The 22,456-nt window shown below is 36.6% G+C and overlaps 3 protein-coding genes across 5 annotated transcripts; 1 reads left to right on the forward strand and 2 right to left on the reverse strand.

Moving 5' to 3' along the window:
* Positions 1-6,617: 6,617 nt before the first annotated feature.
* On the reverse strand, positions 6,618-12,311 carry LOC117692904 (uncharacterized). Its single transcript, XM_066085736.1, has one exon. It carries the CDS (start codon positions 12,309-12,311, stop codon positions 6,618-6,620), a length of 5,694 nt encoding a protein of 1,897 aa, XP_065941808.1.
* A 2,033-nt stretch (positions 12,312-14,344) lies between these two features.
* On the forward strand, positions 14,345-16,137 carry LOC117688813 (putative nuclease HARBI1). Of its 2 annotated transcripts, none has more exons than XM_066089293.1 (2): positions 14,345-14,581; positions 15,017-16,137. In XM_066089293.1, exons 1-2 carry the CDS (start codon positions 14,451-14,453, stop codon positions 16,050-16,052), a joined length of 1,167 nt encoding a protein of 388 aa, XP_065945365.1. In that variant the 5' UTR covers positions 14,345-14,450; the 3' UTR covers positions 16,053-16,137. The 2 variants fall into 2 exon arrangements, with proteins under 2 accessions (XP_065945365.1, XP_034323195.2); XM_034467304.2 differs by having other exon boundaries at positions 14,354-14,566.
* LOC105346758 (fibronectin-binding protein A) lies at positions 16,128-20,740 on the reverse strand. Of its 2 annotated transcripts, none has more exons than XM_066089300.1 (7): positions 20,035-20,740; positions 19,494-19,627; positions 19,169-19,299; positions 18,834-18,939; positions 18,181-18,438; positions 16,844-17,212; positions 16,128-16,691 (listed from the first exon to the last, which is right to left on the reverse strand). In XM_066089300.1, the coding sequence occupies exons 4-6, from the start codon at positions 18,937-18,939 to the stop codon at positions 17,103-17,105; spliced, it is 474 nt and encodes a 157-aa protein (XP_065945372.1). In that variant the 5' UTR covers positions 19,169-19,299; positions 19,494-19,627; positions 20,035-20,740; the 3' UTR covers positions 16,128-16,691; positions 16,844-17,102. The 2 variants fall into 2 exon arrangements, with proteins under 2 accessions (XP_065945372.1, XP_065945369.1); XM_066089297.1 differs by lacking the exon at positions 20,035-20,740 and adding an exon at positions 19,918-20,006.
* Positions 20,741-22,456: the final 1,716 nt, after the last annotated feature.

The following is a 22,456-nucleotide window of genomic DNA, read 5'->3' on the forward strand; positions in this document are numbered from 1 at the left end:
CGGACTTGACAATTATTGGACAATATATTGACTACTGAACCGATTCTGTAATTTTTGTCCGTCTCCTGATGTTTTGTTATACATAACTTTTTTTTTGAAAATCAAGTTCTTTTGGGTTTTTATTTACTGGTGCTACCATTTTGTCTGCGTTTGATTCCGCAATTTCCTTCCTAATTTTTCTAATAACTGAGTTTTTCAGCGGATGCTTTCATGTAGGTTTATATACCTTTATGCATCGTCTAAAAATCCCTGATGGGATAAGTTAAAGGAAATATATGATTCCATAAGGCGAAAATTCTGAATTCGCAGACGAGTTCATTGCAAACACTACAGCTGGCAGGAATATTTTTGAAATATACGGCTTTAATTTCTCGGCTAATGTAGAATAGGTACGCTCGCAGGCCCCGAGACTATGGTGAACAAAGCTTTGCGGGAACTCCTGCGTGACATGTAGAGTTTTACACAGTTCTCTTGTAATTTCTGCAACGCATTCACGACCCTGTTCACTGCTTCCACATAACATGTAATTACATTGTCCTTGCACACGCGTTAACAATTTTTAACTAAATATAAATAACATAAATTTAACAAAAAGAAGCACAGGACGAATTTAGATTCTCTACCATGTTGTTATTACGTTAAATGGTTACGTATGTAACGTAAATAAAAATATTTGGTTTGCAAATTTAGAATTTAATAAAGTTCTATATCACAATTAAATAGATATCTTTTTTGAAAGGAATCCAACGTGAGAGTGAAAATAGTAAGAAACCTGCAAGTCCTATCTTTGACAACCCCCTCCCCTTTTTCTATAAAGGTCCAATCAAATAACATTAAGATCGAATAGAGACTTGGGGAACGCTAAAAGACAATTCTCTGAACAAGCTACTGGATATAATTCCATAATAAATTCAAAGACGCATCAGTCTAAGAACTGACCATCAATCAGATAAACGAAAATAAACAAATGACAATAAACAGGGGATCACTATGAAAAGTGGATAGAGGAGAGGAGAAAGATTTCAATATGAAATATCACAAACAGGTGCGGCAATGTATTTCTGCAATGATCAAACATTAAATTTCAGTCATAAAATACCACTCAGGGTATAAAAGAAAAATTAATTCGATATGAAAGAAATACATCCAAAATTATCAATATAGGCACGTTTAAAACATGGTATAACTAGGGATGTTATTGTGTGTAAAACCATATTTATTTATTTTTCACTGATATATACCGTCTTGTTAAACGTTCCACGTCAATCTCGATTTTATGATTTGCATTATCTGGAATTCATTAGTGATTATAATAAATTATAACTTTTATGATAAGTGCTTGATTATCTCACTTTACACTGTTCCATGCTATGTTTATGTAAGCATCCTGGGGTCTATGTTCATCAAACACCCCTATACTATACATCTAGACCAATCAGAAGTGTTCAATTTGTCATGTGTCTCTTATTTATCAGTTGATTTTGAACAAGAAGCCTCGCTTTTGCTGTGCATTGAAAAATATAGAGCACAGTGCATTACGGCTAAATGAATTTTGACCTCAAAGGGTTTATTTAAACGGTTTAATACCTAAGTATGTTAAAAGTTATAAAGGTGCAAGGTAAAAGAAAATATCGACAATCACTTCTTTTAATTTCTTATACAAAACCGTTATGCGCCTGTATTTCGGGAATATTTGTTATTAAAAAAAACATTTACTCACTTAGTTTAAGATCAGGTAAACACGACCAGGAACCTGCATTGTCCACCTGGCTCAACTAAACCTGGCTGCAAACCTCTTTATTGAAGTCAGTGTCTTTAGTTCAGGTATTTCTAAGCAATATTTGATAAAAATAATGGAAAGAGACACCATTTTTATACCATGTGGCATTGAAAATATTCTATGATATGTAGGTACATGTAAATAGATAGCATACATTGCAAATATTACCTCAAAACATTCATTTCCAACATGATGACAACCATATGATTCAAAGTGCTCAACCACTTTTGAAAGGAATTGTTGTGCGTCGTTTCTCTGCATACCCTTCAAAGTTCTCAAGACTTCATCAGGAACTTTATAGAGTCAATGAGCTTTCAATCACAAGAAATGTTCACAGAAAAGAAAATAATTACATGTACATTGGATTAAAAGTAATGTTTTCTCAATAATTCACGGAAGTCGTACCAGTCTTACTATCCTCAATATTTGTTCCCATACTCTGTTTGCATAGAGGTCATGTCGCCAACATAGATGTCTCTGGCATGCTTGTAGTAAAGGTTGGAATGAGCGGTAAAATTGGTCTGGGTATGGGCTGGGGCTGAAGGTCATAAATTTCATTTGTCCTTTCAAAATAATTTGGAGATGATACATGTAATGCTGATCTACAGGTACCAGTTGAAACAGTTGACTGTTATTGAAGATATCGAAGGAACAGGGCGAAAAGCTGGTCTGGCTTGAAAATGCTGAGTAGTTGGTACTCCTGATTCACTGGTGGAAACTGCAGACTTTTTAGGAGAGTGATTTACTGCAAATGTAGATTCTGGAGGAGCAGATGGGCTGGGCTCAATAGAGACTGGTGAATTGCATTCCGAATCTTCGTCAATAAACTGTAAGAACATTTGACATGTGAAGAGAACACTTATATGCAGCCGCATCATCTGTTTTTTTCTTCTGTGCTTTTTCTCTTGCCAGTGTTTTATTAGTAGTAACTGTTTCAGAAGTGCATGATTTCTTTGGACTCTTTGTTTTGTTGCGCTTTTTCTTCTTTTTAGGACTCATTTACTCCTCCTGCTCTCTGCTCTCCTTTATTTTGATTGTTTCCGACCGGCTTCTTTTTCCTTTCACCTTTTCTTCTCCAAAAGTTGCAGAAAATAACCTCAAGATCAGGTACACATTCTGGCTTCTTCTTTAGATTTTTTTTTTAGAAATTTGCGATAGGCTTTGTTCACAAATTTTGATAGTGCTGCCTCGTTCTCTACAAAACAACAACAGAAGTTAAATGATTTTTTTTTAAATCGGCATTTCAAATAAAATAAAAAATGGATAGATCCGCCATCTTAAAGATCCGCCACAGTTACTTCTCATCCCACCCGCAGTTTCTCTCTGTGCGGGCGATCTTGTTATCTATGTCTGTTGTAAACAACTCAAATTTAATAGTATTCCTACTTCTTTGCCGACTTCTAACATGTTTTTTTGTAAAAGGAAAACTTTGGAACCACGCGTCTTCGTATTAATGCCTTCTTGAACCCGATTCATAATGTAAGTCGGGGGGGGGGGGGGGGTGTTGAAGTTTGAAGATTGAATGATTAAGTTCTCAAAGTTGTGTATATTGGAATCAAATTTCATCTATTTTGGTGTAATTTATATCCTACAACAAAATATATTGCTTAGAAAGAAAACAAAATCTTACCATGAAATTTAACGATCGTCCCGTGATAAGTATTTCTTCTCTTCCACTTCATGGACACTCTCGAAGTTTTCTACTAAAAGATTATTGTCGTTTTTACTAACGACCGTCAAGCTGGCATCCTTTGCAAAATAGATGCAGGCAAACATAATGCCGTTTGTAACTCAAAGAGTGGCTCACTAGATTCACTTACACTGTTGAAATGGCGAAAATTGTAGATATTTGCAATGGCGTTACTTGATAGTGCTGCGGTCTAACTACAGTATTTAAAATGACCAACAGGCAGGATTCTAGCGTGGGTTATCAAGTTCCACCCCCCCCCCCTCCCCCCTCCCCCCTCCCACGTTGATGCTGCAAAGCGGAGGCCTGCACAGAGAGGTTTCACATCCCGTAAATTTAGCATTGTAAATTTTAAATAGCTACATGTATGTGTTTTAATATGCCAGAGTAAGAACATGATATACACGCACATTGTGTATGATTTATAGAAACGTATTTATTATTATTGGAAGTTTTACGTATACAGCTGGTCAACTTTTCATATCTTTACCGTGGCGATCCACTATATTGCATTGCCATCTTATCATAAGCGCGCCTTTGGTCAAGTTACATGTATCTCAGTCGTTTTACAAATTGAACTCATTAACTTTATCAAGCATGGACCCCCCCCCCCCCCCCAAAAAAAACAAAAAAAAACAAAAACAAGAGGCCCATGACATTGTTCCTTCATGAAATACTATTTTTTACCAGAATAAGAAAATCCTACGCAAGATATAAAACTAAACATTTGGTAGGGGTACATTGTTAAGGTATCCGACCCACATTAGGTGATTTTCATGAAATATGTCAATAGGTGTTAATCATGATCACAAGTGATGTTAAGAGGTATACATAGGTTTTTAATTGAAAATTATCCGCAAATTGTTTTTACATTGTCAATTTTTTACTTACCCCCCCCCCTTTTCCTGAACGTTAATTATATAAATGATAAAATCTAAGAAAAAAATAAATATTCATTGCATTAAGGTTTTATTTTATTAATATAGCTTTATACTTTTTAAACACATTTCTAATCCTCAAAAATATCGACTAACTTTAAGAAAAATCAACAATAATAACAGATTTCACTTTGAGTACAAAAAGGTCACACGTACTAAACAACAATATTTTGGTTAAAAAAAATGCAAATTTTTTACAAAATATCAACTGTAAACAAAGTTCAAAGTATTTACTTCTGTCTATATTAACTGTAAAATTATTTACCGCATGTAACTAAATTGATGTCATGTTGAACAACCCAACCCCTCTTTTCACTAACATTTCAAAATCAGAATTTCTTATCTAAATGCATTTAAATTTGCCCCAAAAAATTAATATATGCTTAAAAAAGTTATATAATCATAAAATTGATTGCTGGACAATTCAAATTATCCACTGATTATCCAGTGACCTTGACCTGATCAACAAATATCAATACATTTTCGTGATTATATCAAGGTAGTGAAGAATATCAATATTTTTCCTGTAAAAAGTGACAATCAGATGCTTATGTTTTACATTATCTAGATTTTCCATACCAAATGTACATAACATTTTATCTAACATGTTGACATCTTTATCCACATCATGAGCATTGTGTGATTCATGATAAAAATATTTAGCTAAAATTCTTGCTTATAACTAGCAATCTGGGTACTTTTGAACAACATAATGGTAAGGTATCCACAAAAGTATTCACTATTCCAAGTCTACAAATTGTAAAGGACATGATCTACAAATATCAATAAATTTTCCTGAGTATATCATGTAAAGAGGACATCAAACATCTGCAGAAAATTCACTGACAATAGTGTATGAAGAGACATGATTGAAATGCAAAACTAATGTGTTAAATGTCGCACATTACTTTTCGAAAAACAAACACAATTTTGGTATGATATTTGCTAGCAATCTTTGATCTTTAGTAACACGAGGTTTCTCTATACAATTTTTTGCAGTAAAAATATTTCTCAAACCATCTTCACCATCTCTCTGCCAAACAAGTTTCAAATGTTGTAAATTAAGACCGGAACCTGCAATATTTTCTGCTGTTGCTAATTTGAGTACACCACTGGCTACAAGACAATGAAGACTATCAATATTTTGCGTCTTAGCAAGATTGAATTTTTCTTGTAAAAAGTGACAATTAGATGCATATGAATGTTTTACATAATCTTGTTTTTCTGTACCACTTGCACATAAAATTTTCGCTAACATGTTGACATCGTCTACTGCATCATGAGCATTGTATGATTCAAGACAGAAATGTTAAGCTAAAAATTCTTGCTTATAACTGGCAAGTTTGGGTACTTGTAAAGCCTTGTGGTCTGACACTGCTTTATTTCTTGATATGCATACATATAGTATATATACTAGTAGACTAGTAAGAAACTGAAAAATAAAAATAAACATACATTTAGAAAAGTTACAATGTGTTTCTAATCCTTTTATGACATATTTGACAACTGTTCATTTTATAAGTATGAAACATTTATGAGTCAAATCTAGCATGACGTTGACTATAATATTTGCTGTACAACCTTACTGAAAATGTTGCTATACAAAGGTTGCTTTGAGTATACAGAAATTGACTAGAAAATTGTTACATGAGTAAGATGATAATACTGACAACAAGTCGTACATAAAATATTCGATTGACTATGTAAGACGCGGGAAACCAAATGTGAACCCTAACTCTGTAGCTAACATCCGTTACTAAATTTAGATTAAGATACAAATCACTGAAATCACGTTATGCACAATTAAACACATTTTACAAAAAAGCTACACCGTTATGACACTCGGAATATAACACAGATCAAAGAAAAACAGTAATAATGCAAGACTTACTCTATGCGGGACTATAACAGCATAAAATATATGCAAATTGGAGTGGGCGCCATGCCGTGTAGAACATTACAAATACGGAAATGTTACTAAAATGCAAAATGGTAACGGATTCAATCCGGAATTGAAATTTCTGAAAAATAAAGGGGAACAACTCTATGTTGTAACAATACACTCCCCGTCTGATTTTATCACCCTAAAAAAAAAAAAAAAAACCTTACAATGAAGAAAAAATTTTTCACAGTAAACACTACTTGTATGTAGCAAACAAATGTATAAACTGAACATTATTTTCACACAAAAAACAAGTTTCTGTTATATGGTTCACACTGTCAGCAATGAAATCACTTCCGTCGCCGGTCTGATGTAAAGGCATGGCTTTCCATCCTTAAGAATACGCACTTCGATTTTACGTACCAGACCATCAGAGTTACTCGGGAATATGCGGTTCACGACACCAACTGGCCAATCAGTACGTGCACTTTCTTTGTCGTGGAGTAAAACAACATCTCCTTCTTTAAGGTTGTCTGTCGAAACTAGCCACTTCTGACGAGGCTGCAGGGTGGAAAGGAACTCACTTTTCCAGCGCTTCCAGAAGGTGTTCGCCATGACCTGGACCATTTTCCATTGACTGCGGTACATGTCTTTCACATCAAGATCTTTAAATTCAGTAGGTACTTCCTGGGTCTTTTGTGTCAGCAGCATCTGCGGTGATAGGATGAATGGTGCTTCAACATCACCGGATACAGGTACTAATGGTCTTGAATTCATTATAGCCATGACCTCTGCCATAAAGGTCGTCAACACCTCATGTGTCAGTTTCCCGTGTTTGGTATCCATAAGCATTGCGTCAAGGATGCGACGCGCAATGCCGATCATCCTTTCCCAACTGCCGCCAAAATGTGATGCATGCGGAGGATTAAACTTCCAGACAATGCGCTTGTCCTCCAGAAATGCCCTCATTCTGCTGTCTTCGACATTCACTATGTTCATGTTTAACTCTGAAGCAGCCCCCACAAAGTTTGTTCCTCTATCTGATCTAAATTCTGAAACTGCACCACGCATTGCAATGAACCGTCTCATGGCGTTAATGAATGAGGAAGAGGTCATTTCCTCAATGACCTCAATGTGGACCGCTCTGCTGTACAGACAAGTGAATAATACAGCCCAGCGTTTTGAATGTGCGCTGCCCCCTCTTGTACGTCTTGTGATGATAGTCCAGGGTCCAAACACATCTACCCCTACAAAGGTGAAGGGTGGTGACTTTGTCAGTCGGTCTTTAGGAAGATCTGCCATCTTCTGATTAAGTGGCTTTCCTCTCATCCTGCGGCACGTAACACAATGATGAATGATAGATGACACTAGGCGTTTCCCTCCAGTAATCCATAGTCCTTCACTCCTTATAGCACCTTCTGTAAGATGACGCCCTTGATGGTAAATTTTCTCATGATGATGGCGAACTAATAGCCGAGCGATATGACTCTGGCCAGGTATCAGGATAGGTGTCTTTTCACAGACAGGTAAGTCACATAAATTGATACGTCCACCAACTCGCAGCAAGCCATCATCTAGGTATGGAGACAAAGTTAGAATTGTGCTGTCTCTTGGCAGTGGTCTACCAGCATGTAATGCATTTATTTCTTTCTGATAAAACTGTTTTTGAGTCTCTTTGATGATCAACAATTCTGAATCTAGACGAGATATTTCATTTCCTTTCTTACTGAGTCTTCTCTTGATAAGTGTTATGGCACGCACTAGACTCGACCAACTCCCAAAGCGGTTAAAGCGAGAAATGCCTAAAGTTGACTTGGATGATATGGTCTTTAGAGTCACTATCTCTGCCCGTATCTCTGTATCTTTATCTGGATCTACCAAAAAGAACTTCTCATTATTGGGATTTCTTAAGTTTCCTCTGAGGAAGTCTGGCCCATTTAACCATAAACTATCACAAAGTTGTTCTGGCAAAAGTCCACGAGTTCCCTGGTCCGCCGGGTTTTCTTCTGTAGCTACATAATTCCACTGATGTGGAGAGGAACTCTTTCGTATCCTGGATACACGGTTGCATACATAAACATAGAACCGTCTGCGTTCATTGGATAGATACCCCAGTACCACTTTGCTGTCAGAGTAATACTTGATGTCCTCTAAAGGAAGGTCGAGCTCCCTAGATAGCATCTCCCCAAGCTCTACAGCTAGGACTGCCGCACAAAGCTCCAATCTTGGAATCGTATGTCCACTTTTTGGTGCAACTTTACATTTCCCAAATACGAAACCTACGGATATCTTCTCTGAAGTCACACCCCGAAGGTAGGCACAGGCACTCACTGCCTTTTCAGAGGCATCGCAAAAGATGTGAAGTGTCTTGTGGACGCACATTTGGTATGATACAGAAAGTAGCCACCGTGGAAAATGCACACCATTAAGTCTTTTGAGTTGTTCTAACCAAAGTTTCCATGCACCCATGATAGTTGTAGGTAAGGGATCATCCCAACTTTCAATCCCAGTGAAAGCTTGTCTCATGATGAATCGTCCATTTAGAATAATGGGCGCAATGAAGCCGAGTGGATCAAATAAACCATTTACAGTTGACAGCAATCCTCTCTTGGTGAATGGCTTCAGCTCCTCCGAGGCTTTGTAGATGAAGGTATCTGTAGCAAGGTCCCAACTCAAACCTAAGCTGTGGTGTATAGGCAGATCATCTCGATCTAGATCAAGCTGTTCCATGGATTTTGCTAGATCTGCAGTTGAAAACTGTTGCATGACTTCTTCACTATTCGATGCAATCTTGTGGAGTTTCAAATTTCCACCTTCCAGGAGTGTCTTCTGTGTTTGCTTTAGAACATTAACTGCTTCACTCACACTGGGAAATGATGCCAAACCATCATCAACGTAAAAATTTCTGGTAACAAACTGTTTCACCACTTCACTACAGTCATCTTTTACACAACGTCGAAGGCCGTATGTGGCAACTGCTGGGGAGGGTCTGTTGCCAAACACATGAACGCACATTCGGTACTCTAGAAGTTCTTGCGCTGGGTCGTTGTTTTGATGCCAGAAGAAACGGAGGTAATCTCGGTGAGGTTCTGCCACACGAAAACAGAAAAACATTTGCTGAATGTCTGCAATAACGGCTATGGGCTCCTTCCTGAATCTCATGAGCACTCCATCAAGACGATTCATTAAGTCTGGTCCCAACATCAACACATCATTCAAGGAAATGCCATCGTGTTTGCAGGAAGAGTCGAATACCACTCGTATTTTGTCCTTCTTCTTAGGGTGGTACACCCCAAATATGGGCAAGTACCAGCACTCCTGTCCGGGTTGAACAGGAGGCGCAATCTCGGCATGACCAGAGTCAAAGATGCCCTGCATGAAACTCACAAAGTGTTCTTGTTTTGTTGTGTTCCGACGAAGGCTCCCTTGAAGCATGAGTGCTCGTTTCAATGCCATTGATCTGTTGTTTGGCAAGATTTTTCGGGTTTCCCGGAAAGGTAGCGGAGCAGTCCAATTTCCGGTTGAATTTTTGGTGAAGGCTTTATCCATCAGTTCAATGAATTGGTTATCTTCAATAGATTGTCCTAAATCATTGTCGTTTGCTTGGCGTCTGAAAATGGGATCATCATCTAATTTGAGTGATATATTGTATTCACATTTGTCAAATACACTAACTCTGCCACTTTGATGCACAGTCGTCTTCAAGACGTTCACACTAGCAGGTGGATGGAGGTTTCCAAGACAAACGTTTCCGATGAGAACCCATCCCAGGGCTAGCTTCTGGGCAAAAGGAGTTCCTCGTGGTCCTGTACGTTGATCTTCAATGTGGTGAGCCTCTGGTAGATCTCGACCAATCAACAGTAGAACTTGTGCTTTTTGGTTAAGCGGAGGAATATCTACCCCACTAAGGTGTGAATGAAATTTAACAATATCTGGTGTTGGAATTTCACTTTCCTCCTCTGGAATTTGTTCGCACTCTGTAACCCGTGGCAGCAGTAATCTACAGGAACCATTGTTTGACTCCACCACTAGTCCAGAAGCCTGCCTCCCACTTCGTTGAAAGGTGCCGGCACATGACTTCAACGAGTATGTTGTAACTGAAGACATTGGAATATCTAAAGCATCAAACAATTCAGTTCTGGCAAGTGTATGGGTACTCTGATCGTCTATCAATGCGTATACACTCAGTGATTTTTCAGGCTGATTCACGGGATATACTCTGACTAGAATAGTCTTGGAACAAGACCTCCCTGTAAAGTCTTTGCCACACAGTTCTGTACAACATGAACTCAGGTTAGTCCTGGATTCCTCCCCGTCATAATGTGATCTGGGTGTAGAGTCTGACTTGTTGGATTCCTCCCCGCCATAATGTGACCTACGTGTAACACCTGGTCTCTTGGTGGACATGTCACTGACGTGTAGTGCTGCAGGATGATTTCTGTTTCCACAAATATCACATTTCACAAATGCACTACAACCTGTATAAGTGTGTGTGGTTGAATCACAACATTTAAAACAGAAGTTGTAGTCTTTCAGAAGTTTCTTACGTTCGTTAAGAGTCAGCTTTTGGAATGTCTTACACTGATTGAGCTTATGCCGGGACACGTGTAAAAAACAGTTGTTTCCCATGTTGATATTGGAATCTTCTTGCGATGTGTTTACAGCTGTTTTCTTCACCTGAACATTGTTTTTCTTAAAAGAGTCTCTGTGTCGAAAATCATTCACAAAGTTTGAACGATTTGAACAGTTTGTACTGGTTTCGCATGTTGCTTGATAATTAAAGCTGGGATCATTCCGGATACGGCTCATTTCAGTCACGAATTGTACAAGGCAGGTAAATGGTGGGTATGTCACCCCGTTTTGTAAATTGTAATTGGTTGCACGTGTCGTCCACTTCTCCTGTAAGTTAATTGGAAGTTTTGCAACAATTGGGCGCATGCCAGTGGACGAATCTAGATATGCAAGGGATCGGTTGAGGGTAGGATCCTCCATCCGCAGCTGCACTTCACTTAACAAATCTGCCAATTCAAATAGTTTCTTGCTGTCCTTACCGGTCAATTTTGGGAATTCTGACAATCTTGATTTTATAGATGATTCAAGTAGGACTGGGCTTCCATATCGGTCATCCAAGCGACTCCACAACTTCTCCAGAGCTTTCTGTGGGTTGTTGAGATTAGCAGTTCGTATCCTCACAGCATGTTTTCTAGAGTCAGGTCCCAGGTAGTGGATCAGTAAATTCAGTTCTTCTCTTGGATTGGCATTCAATTCTTGGGCAAGTACCTCAAAGCTATCCTTCCATGACTGATAAGTTTCAGGACGATCATCAAAGGTGACCAATGACCAACGCAGAAGATCTTTCTTATTCATGTAGTTAGCAAACTCGCTGAGTAATGCAGGTTGTGGTGCTTCCGGCTGTGAAGGTTGTGATGGCTGCGATGATGCTGGTTGTGATGATTTTACTTGTGATAGTTTCGGCTGTGCAGGGCTACTGTGGTTTGTTGGCTGAAAGGTAGGAGCATATGCGTTTAACGAACTTGTGATTGGTGGTCGAATTGGTTCTGTGGATGGCCTAACTTGATCTTCACGCTTAGTACACGTCTTAGTAGTTGCACCAGTCTTGGTGTAAGTGTGCTGTTGTACACTGAACACAGGAGGAACACTTCCTGTTTGTGTGTCGGTATTGTTAGAACGCTGTTGTACACTGAACACAGGAGGAACACTTCCTGTTTGTGTGTCGGTATTGTTAGAACGCTGTTGTACACTGAACACAGGGGGAACACTTCCTGTTTGTGTGTCGGTGTTGTTAGAACGCTGTTGTACACTGAACACAGGAGGAACACTTCCTGTTTGTGTGTCGGTGTTGTCATTCTCCATAAGTTGAGAACAAAAGTATTTGGTGAGAATATCACTGTTGTTGTTATCATCACACACGGAGTCTTCATCCCAGAGATCTAATTCCTCTTTCATTCCAAGGTACTCCGCATCGGCTACAGCAGCTTCTTTTCTGACTGACAGAACGTCCATCTTTGCCTTTAACATAGCTTCTTGTTCTGCAAACATAAGTTTTACTTTGGCTGCTTCTCGCTTAGCTCGTTGTCGTCCGAGGAGAGATGCCACATTTGATGACTTGCTTGAAGATCTTGCAGATTTAAAGCTGTTGGATTTTGTTTTTGGTTCGCGAACTCTGTGAACACTATCCATTTTCTTAACAAATTGTTCTACACGTTGAGCATATGTGGCTTTAATGAGCGTAAGACCTGCCTGTTCGCGTGCACTGTCGTCTGTGTTGTGTCTGATGAGGAAGTTCAGAAAATCAGAACTTAAATTTTCATATGTCTTATAGACTTCAAATAAACGTTTTGATAGTAGTTCAATATCTGTTTCCTCACATATAGTTGTGTAAAGTAAACTGTCAAGATCTTTTCCAACTCTTGTTAGTTTTGCTGATAGATGGTCCACTCGAGACTGATAAAACATCAATCCTTTTTCGGACAAGGTTCTGTGTTCTCTTGTTGTCACCCCTTCACATGTGTCTGTAAGCTCTTGCTCTTGCTCCATGGACTGTGGAGTGGACATGGTAGGTGTTAAGTCATCCTCTGTTGGCTGTGACATTATGCTGAATTGCACCAGATTTCTTACTGTAAAGCCTTGTGGTCTGACACTGCTTTATTTCTTGATATGCATACATATAGTATATATACTAGTAGACTAGTAAGAAACTGAAAAATAAAAATAAACATACATTTAGAAAAGTTACAATGTGTTTCTAATCCTTTTATGACATATTTGACAACTGTTCATTTTATAAGTATGAAACATTTATGAGTCAAATCTAGCATGACGTTGACTATAATATTTGCTGTACAACCTTACTGAAAATGTTGCTATACAAAGGTTGCTTTGAGTATACAGAAATTGACTAGAAAATTGTTACATGAGTAAGATGATAATACTGACAACAAGTCGTACATAAAATATTCGATTGACTATGTAAGACGCGGGAAACCAAATGTGAACCCTAACTCTGTAGCTAACATCCGTTACTAAATTTAGATTAAGATACAAATCACTGAAATCACGTTATGCACAATTAAACACATTTTACAAAAAAGCTACACCGTTATGACACTCGGAATATAACACAGATCAAAGAAAAACAGTAATAATGCAAGACTTACTCTATGCGGGACTATAACAGCATAAAATATATGCAAATTGGAGTGGGCGCCATGCCGTGTAGAACATTACAAATACGGAAATGTTACTAAAATGCAAAATGGTAACGGATTCAATCCGGAATTGAAATTTCTGAAAAATAAAGGGGAACAACTCTATGTTGTAACAATACAGTACTTTTGAACGAAATAATGACAAAGTATCCACACATGCTAAGACATAATTCAAAAATGCGTTCATCTTTCCATCATTCACTTCAAAAAAAGTCCTTGTCAGAATATTCAGTTATACAGAAGTATTTGTGAATATATGAAGAACAACATTATTTCTCAGATCATGTTTGCTAAGAACAAATCTTACGCCTGTATAAATTTTATTAAGTTCTGTTTTACGCCTGTTCATTTTGCTAAGAACAACTTTACGCCTGCAAAAAAATTCTAAGTTCAGTATTACGCCTGTTCATTTCTTCAAAGTGCAACATTACGCCTGCTACCATGCAAGTTGACGCCTGGTGTAAATTTACGCCTTGTGAATGAGGCGTATATCCACACGAAATCCGTTTGAGAGAGGAACAGGAATACATGTCCAGCTCATTTACGCCAGGATAGGACACGTAATTCTGGATTCCGTCTCTAAACCATCTGGTTTTCGTGCCAAAACCAACTGATTTACATCTCATTTGTTCGTACGGGGATGCTCTATTTGTCAAGTATTTGTATATGTGTGTGAAATTTGCTGAATGAAAATGTACATCATATACACTTATTGAAATGCGATTGACTTTTTGTTAGATAAATTCAATCAAAATTATTTTAAGAGTACATTGTAAATGGTATCAGAAATTCAGGGACACCCTCTACCATGGACTGGGCAAGTGTCTATGGGCGCACTTGTTTCAGACATCCGGGCGACGAGCCGGTTCACTTTTATCACACGATCACATTGATGCGGCAAGATTTCTGAAACGAGTAAAATTTCAGCCGGAAAATGGCTGCCATTGTAGTAGGAGCGATAGGCCTACACATTATAAATGATGTTCTCGAAAGTGATGAGGAAGACGACGATTTGGAAGATATTTTTGCCATTTCAGGAGCAAGTTTAATGTACGCAAGATTAATGTAATCACTAAAATTCCAGTTTTAGACATAATATGAACGATAGGATCTGTTTATTTATGCTAAAAGCGAACTAAAAGATTGAAAAATCAGCTTGAAATGATTATATACTGCTATATTGAATTTATGTTAACAAAAAACAGGGCATAAGCCTTGTTTACATACATGTAACAGATTTTTTAGCTTTGTATCTTGTTTATAACTCTACGACTGACTCTCAAATTTCATTTTCTCATTAGAAATGCATTCCTAAAGTATCGTATTATGGAGGAGGGGCATTCGACCCCCTCCATCTTGCAACTCGTATTTTTAAAAATGCTTGTATTGAGTGATTTGGAAGATATTCTTGCCATTTCAGGAGCAATTTTTTTTTTTTTTTTTTTTTTTTTGCATTTCGAAAATTTTATTAAAACTATTATATTTTATTTTTTTTTTCAGTGTAAGAGATGACAGAATAAAGTCTCAGAGATACTATGAGACAACAATTAGAAACTACCTGCCAGACTCTTTTAAACGGTTTTTTAAAGTAAATAGAGAAACTCTTGAACTTTTATGTGAAAATCTTGCTCTTCATCCAACATTAAGTACACGTATTGTTTCTGGTGGAAGACCCCAAATTCTGTTGGAGAAAAAAATTCTAATGACCTTAAGGTACCTGGCATCTCAAGAAACTATTTGCGAACTACGTGACCGCTTTGGTGTAAGTGAACACTGTTTTCTTAAGAGCAAAAAGCAGGTTATAATGGCTGTGATTGATACTTTTTTCAACAAATGTATAAAATGGCCAGATGTAGCAGATTTTCCCAACATTGCAAGAGAATTTGATGAAATGGGGGCATATAATTTTCCAGGTGTGATTGGAGCCATCGATGGTTGCCATATACCAATCGAAGCACCATTACAGAATGCCAGTTCTTATTATAACAGAAAAAAGTTCCATTCCATCATACTTCAGGGTGTTTGTAAAAATGATCTACTGTTTACAGATATTAATGTTGGTTGGCCTGGAAGGGTACATGATGCTAAAGTACTAAGAAATTCTAATCTCTGGGAAGCTGGATTCGAAAAATGTGCACATGGACGCTACCATATTTTAGGAGATGCAGCATACCCCCTCAAACAGTGGCTTCTTACGCCTTACCGCGATAATGGCCATTTGAACCAACAACAACGACGCTACAACTTGCAGTTGTCCTCTAAAAGACAAGTTATCGAACGTGCATTTGCATTACTGAAAGGACGCTTTAGAAGACTCAAGTATCTCAATATTAAAAAAGAAATGGATATGTGTCAAACTGTAGTTTGTACATGCATACTTCACAATATATGTATTTTACAGAATGACAGATTGGATGACATTATCAATGTAGATTCTGATGATGAAGATGGTCAAGGGCATGTAAATGTTTATCCATGGCTTCAGAATGATGCCCAGGGAACCCTTAAAAGAATACAAATTACAAACAGAATGTAGATACTGTACCTTGTGCAAAAGATCATGACTACCTTGATTATATATACAACTCTTTTTTACGTGTATATAAAATCTTCAGAAGCTACTTCATTGTTTTTTAATCATTTATTGTATTTTACCAACATAAACAAAGTTGTCAACATAAATAAAAAATAATTTTCAACAAAAAAAAAATAAAATAATCAACATAAACAAAAGTAATCGATTTCATAATGTTCTGATATGGTTATCATGAAGATTAACTATGAAAGATTGATGTAGATGTATGCAACATACTGCTTCTAACAAGTACACAAATGACCTACAAGTGGGATGGCAGTCATCATAAAAAGCATTAAAAAAACAGTACTTATTTTAAACTGGAATCATTATAATAAGACTTAGCTTATTACATTGTTTAACCATAAGGCAAGAAAGTACATGTATAAAGTTTTCTACTGTCTGTAGTACATTAACTTAAATTATTGACCCTGTAAAATTATTTTTTTGCCAACTCTTTCAGGACTTCTATGAGGGAGTTTGCAGTGGCAAGTTTTTCCTGATGTCTTTGTTCTGCTTTTTCTTCTCGTTTTTCCATCAGGTCTTTTAACATGACTTGCAAAATCTCTGCAGATCTTTTCGGATGGACTCTCTTTTTCACTAAATAGAAATGAATAATTACATCAAATTTTTCAGTATATGATATGATAGAAAGGCAATTTCACCTGTTCAATATTTCACATTGAGTATGGGAGAACTACATGATACTGTATGTTTTTACTAAAGATGGTATAGAATATCTGGAAATTTACCTGGTAGAGGCTCTGTTTCTTTAGAAGATGAATCATCAGCAGCTGGCCTTTTTTTGAGGTTCCAGATTCTAGAACTGCTTTTGGTTTCATATCCGGTATTTTCTCAAAAACATCGAAATCCTCATCATCTTCATCCGAAGCTGGTGATTCACCAGAAGTGTTGTTTTTTTTCTTCTGACGTTCATATTTTGATTTAAGACCCTTTATTTTTAGTCTGCATTTTTCTGCTGAAAAACTGTAGCCTCCGACTCTATTGACCTCAGACGCCACCTTCTGCCACTTGTTCTTGAGAGGTTTGGAAGTCGATCCTTTCTATATCATGAAATGACTTTTTCAACAGCTTTATGCTTTGCACATCCCACTTTTCATCTAAAAATATTAAGGAAAATATGTTTCGGAATGCACTTGAAAACATTTGATAATTACTGGTAGTCATTAGTCTTCATACATGTACAGGTATTATTAAATCAGCCAAAAATGTAGATTCCAACTGACACTTGGTACATAAATTTTAAGATTTTTAGTTTGAATGTAAGACAGCAGTCTATAGAATATAACATGATCTTGTATAAAAAAAAAAAACCAGCAGTTAAGGTATCTCACTACACCTAGACTTATACTTTTTAAGACACTTCATCGTCACAAGATGGCGATTTAAATGTTTTGTTAAACTGTTTTTATCGTTCGACTGGGTTGTATATCTTCATAGCCCAGTGGTTGAAGTATTGAGCTTCTAAACCGCAGATCATGAGTTCGAATCTACCTGGAGCTTTTGTTAATGTTTACTGAATTAAATTTTTGAAAATGTAATTTTTCATCCAAAATTGCACATTTTTTGCCTATTTGACTTTAATAATACTTCTTATTCACTATGATATCTATAACACAATCAAGTAATTTTTTGCTGTTTTGTGAAAATATTTCAAGGTGTAGTGAGCCAACTTAAGGTACTTCACTACACCTTCAAATAGTTTCTCAAATCAGCACAAAATTACTTGATTATGATAGAGAGCATGATGGATAAGAAGTATATATGTCAAATAGGCGAAAAATATTGCAAATTTGGATAAAAAATTATATTTTCAAAAATTTCATTCAGTAAACATGACAAAAGCCCCAGGCGGATTCGAACTCATGATCTGCGGTTCACAAGCCTGATACTTTAACCACTGAGCTATGACGATATACATCTAAATCGATTGATACAAACAGTTTAAAAAACATTTAAATCGCCATCTTGTGACATAGTGTCTTAAAAAGTATAAGTCTATGTGTATTGTAGTACCTTAAACCAAGATTTAATTTATTTCTTTATACATGAATAAGATTGCACATACTTGTATCTTCATCCTGTGCTGAAGGACCAGGCAATGATGGTGTTTGGGGACCAGGCAATGATGGTGTTTGGGGACCAGGCAATGATGGTTTTGAAGGACCAGGCAATGATGGTTTTGAAGGACCAGGCAATGATGGTGTTGAAGGACCAGGCAATGGTGGTGTTGAAGGACTAGGCAACATTGATGTCTCTCCAGTAGATGGAGGTGTGGATGGAGACAACATCAGTTCATTTACAATTATTTCTTTCACCTTTGAATCTGTTGAAAAAGAAAGTCTATACAGCCCCATAAATGAAGATAAGATGGAAAAAGATTATTCACCATCTGGGTGACTTCATTTTCCTTAACTGCAAATTTATATGAACATGCATCCAGTTAAATGTTTTTTAAGATGTTTAGATAAATACAGCTGTACATATATTTAAGATATGTTGCATGCATATATATATATATATATATATATATATATATATATATATATATATATATATATATATATATATAAAATATAAATGTTGCAATTTTATTCAAAATTCAAAAGATAAATATGAACAAAAGATTCTGAAGTTGGATATCAGTAGCTATATCAGCTTATATGCATTCTTGTTATAATATAAAGATGTCAAAGAAACATAACATCCACATTATATTACCTATTTCCTTGGACATCAGCATGTCTGCAACTTCTTGGGTACAGGGAATTTTAGTAGTGACACCATTTCTTGTCACAGAGACAGATACAAGTTTCCTTGTAGACATCTAAAATAATATGTACATTTTTATGTGTCTTTGATACCATGTATGACTATTGAACAAATTAGATTGGAATTAACTTATCATTTAGGATAAATTAACAATCTTTAAATTATTTCTTTTTAGAACAAAATACTGTTGTTCTCTAAATTTTATAACGTTATATTGCCTCAAAACAAATTTTTATTCTACTAAAGTGAAAAGTAAATTAATATTTGCTGTTCAATTAAGATACCTTAGTTTTTTGCACAAGCACACTTCTCACACAGTGTTCCTGAGAGTTCCTTCGTGAGGAAAAGTTCTATTTCGTACTCAGCACAATTTGCATGGAAACAAGAGCTACACAAAGGACAACGCAGGTAGACCCTGAAATACAAATATCCCAAAGTTTACCTTACTCTAGGCTGTTCATAGTCAATAATAAATATTTGCACATCATCACCCAATGAGATTCAACGGTAGGATAAATTGTTAACTTTAATAATTTAATAACCTTGTATCTAATTTACATAATTATTGTTTTCCTTAATTTTTGAAAATATTATATTAATTATTTTCACCTATAATCTCCGTCTATATAAATTTCTGTTGCTTTTGAGATTTCTTGCGATTCCAATGAAGCTAAGGAGTGGACTGGAGCTCTTTGTTGACAGATATAGCACCTCCAACGATTTAATCGTGTTTCAACATCCATCTATCAAAATGTAAAGGCGAAAATTATTTATAATATTACAAGAAAGCATTTCATTAATTAATTGCACTCAAAGTTTTCTTTTCTTGCATTATTTGTTCATAAAATACACAGACTGAGATGTAGCTTCCACAAAAACAGAGAGAAAAGCAACGTTAATACTTTAAACGTAAACAAAAAATGCCCGAAAAGATTACCCGTTGTATCACAACTAATCAGCTGTTAATGTTAATAAAATAAAACTATTTTAGTCAATTATAAAACGGATATTGTACGTGCAAGAAGACGTTTACCTCAGTTTTCCGCCATGTTGTTTTCCATGTGCCCGCTCGATTTTTTTTGGGCAATCCGGGCTACTTTCTGATCGCCCGGCGGCTTAGAAATACATGTATTTGAAACAAGTAACTTACCCGCTTCCGGAAGTATCATCCGGCTTGACCCGGCTAATGAAACAAGTGCGCCCACTGATGATGGTGAACTGTTGTACAATAAGGGGCCTTCATTTCCGTCTTCCTAGCTGATGTTTTGCACTGGTCTTGCCACTGGTAGTATTCTCTGTGGTGAATATTCTGACTCATATACACACTTATCAACAAAGTTAGGATCATCCATGTCGTATTGTGTACATATTTGAAAAACACAGAGAATGGCGGATGGAAAAAGTTATTTGCTGAATGATATTTGTATGTTTCCGTTGCCAATCTTTCCCGTATCCCGTAAGTTGGTAGGTGGTTCGTAGGTAGTTTAACAACTATTGGATTTAGATCAAAAAAGAGTTAATAGTAATTGATCACAGTTGGATATCTTCGTTATGATATTTAATGACGGATTCGATTCGTCAACTACATCAGCGAAGTCAAAAAGTTCATATGTTGAGAATCGAGACGATATCGGGCCTTTTTAAAGCTATATACCTTGTAAGATGATCAAACCCATATGGAGAGAAGATTAGTTGAGTTTGGAATGAAGATCCTGATTCTTCTGTAGTTTCTCACAAGGTGTTGAATGTTTTGCATCACAGAAGATCTTGGAGCTTTTTATCGAAGATACATTGTAATGGTCTTCCTGATTTTGTTTTTCATGTTAATGTGCATACTGTGGAATCATTAGATTTCGTGGTGGCTCAATTGTCGTGGAATTCGTGGCTATCCGTACATTTTAATAACCGGATTTTTCCGTTGGAAAACTCGGTTAAAATTTGGCCCCCACGAATTTTAATGATTCCACAGTATATAACTTAGAGTTAAGAATCATTATTTATTTTTAAGGTTTTTTTTTAAATCTATAGTTCATGATGTGTGATCTATGAAACTTTCGTTTAGTGGAGATTACTTCTACTCTTTAAAAAATGTTCAGGTGTTTACTCTTCAAATTAACGTCAACTCGACGCCATTATAGCCCGTCAGGCCTTTGATTGGTACTAAATATTGATACGGAAATTGAATTCAATTTGCTTGGTTTACATGTCTTAATCTGACTGTCAGTCTGTCGCTCAAGATAAATATAAACAGTATTTTCTTCAAAGATATTGATGATCTGGGTATCTTCCTACCATTTAGTTAAACAATCAAAGATGGCCATTGATCTGTTATGGCCGGGTAGTGATATAGGACTGCAAGCTTCTTGAATTTTTTACAGATACATTTGCATTTCATGAAGTTCTTGAATTTCACTTCCTCTTTAATATTTATCTCCTTGTGTCTTTCCAAATTACACCGTTGTAGCCCCCGTGTATACAACAGCATTGCTGGCGTGCATTGCTGGCGTTTATACATATTTGTATTCCTTGCATTAAATTTTCCATTACAACTTTATTCTCCGCTTCTACAATAGTCGCAAAAGGACCTTTCACTTTTACGTCTGCAAATTCCATATTTATTCCCTCGCTTCGAAGGAGAAAGGGGGTATATTGTTTTATCCTTCTGTGTCTGTCTGTCCAAAAAAAAAATTGCAGAAGCTTTAAATTTTTACACATTTTTGTAGGCATGCCATGTCATGAGATGTATTTTTGTACCAATTTGACGTCACTACAGTACCGATCAGAACCAACCTAAACCCCAACTAAACCCCGGGTCTACTTTTTGAGTTAACTCTGGGTTTACTTTTTTAAAATTTGGGTCCACTCGGGGTTTACTTTTAATTTACTCGGGATTTACTTTGGGTTTACTTTGAATTTGCTTTTGAGTCAACTGTATGCACTGAAGTGTGAAGCAGACTAGTATTTTATCTTACCATCCTACTGCCTGTAATTTCTACCCTCTGTATATTCCGAATACACAGTTAGCGTCTGCTTTCAGGGGTATACTTCTGAATGGGTTTACTCTCTGTGTCCACTCTCGGTTTACTTTGGGTTTACTCTGGGTCCACTCTAGTAAACCCAGGGTTTAGTTGGGGTTTACTTTCTGTTAGGTTGGGTCTGATCGGTACTGTACCTGTTTAATGATGATTTCATTTTAGACCAAAAAAAAAATATGTTTGTTTACGGTTTCCCGACCGACCCTATATATAATCGCCGACCCTAATTGATATTTTTCCATCGTTAGAAATTCGGGAGTCACACGTTGGTACGTTTAACTTTTTTATTCATCTTAATCGGTCATGCGTATGAAATCGAAATCGAAAGTGAAAAAAAACATGGCGTCAGTATCAACGTCCACATGTTCTCTGGAGTTCGAAGAATGTGCTCACATAAAAGAAATGAAGTTGATATCGGCATTGCCGAATAACATGATATTTATTCAGGTGTTTGAACGATATCATGGGGGAAATGAAAAGGTTCCCGATTTCGAAGTACAAGGCAAGCAACATGGAGGCAAAGATAGTTTTGACATT

Source organism: Magallana gigas, chromosome 1 (genome assembly GCF_963853765.1).
Source record: "Magallana gigas chromosome 1, xbMagGiga1.1, whole genome shotgun sequence".
In the NCBI taxonomy this organism is placed as follows: Eukaryota; Metazoa; Mollusca; class Bivalvia; order Ostreida; family Ostreidae; genus Magallana; species Magallana gigas.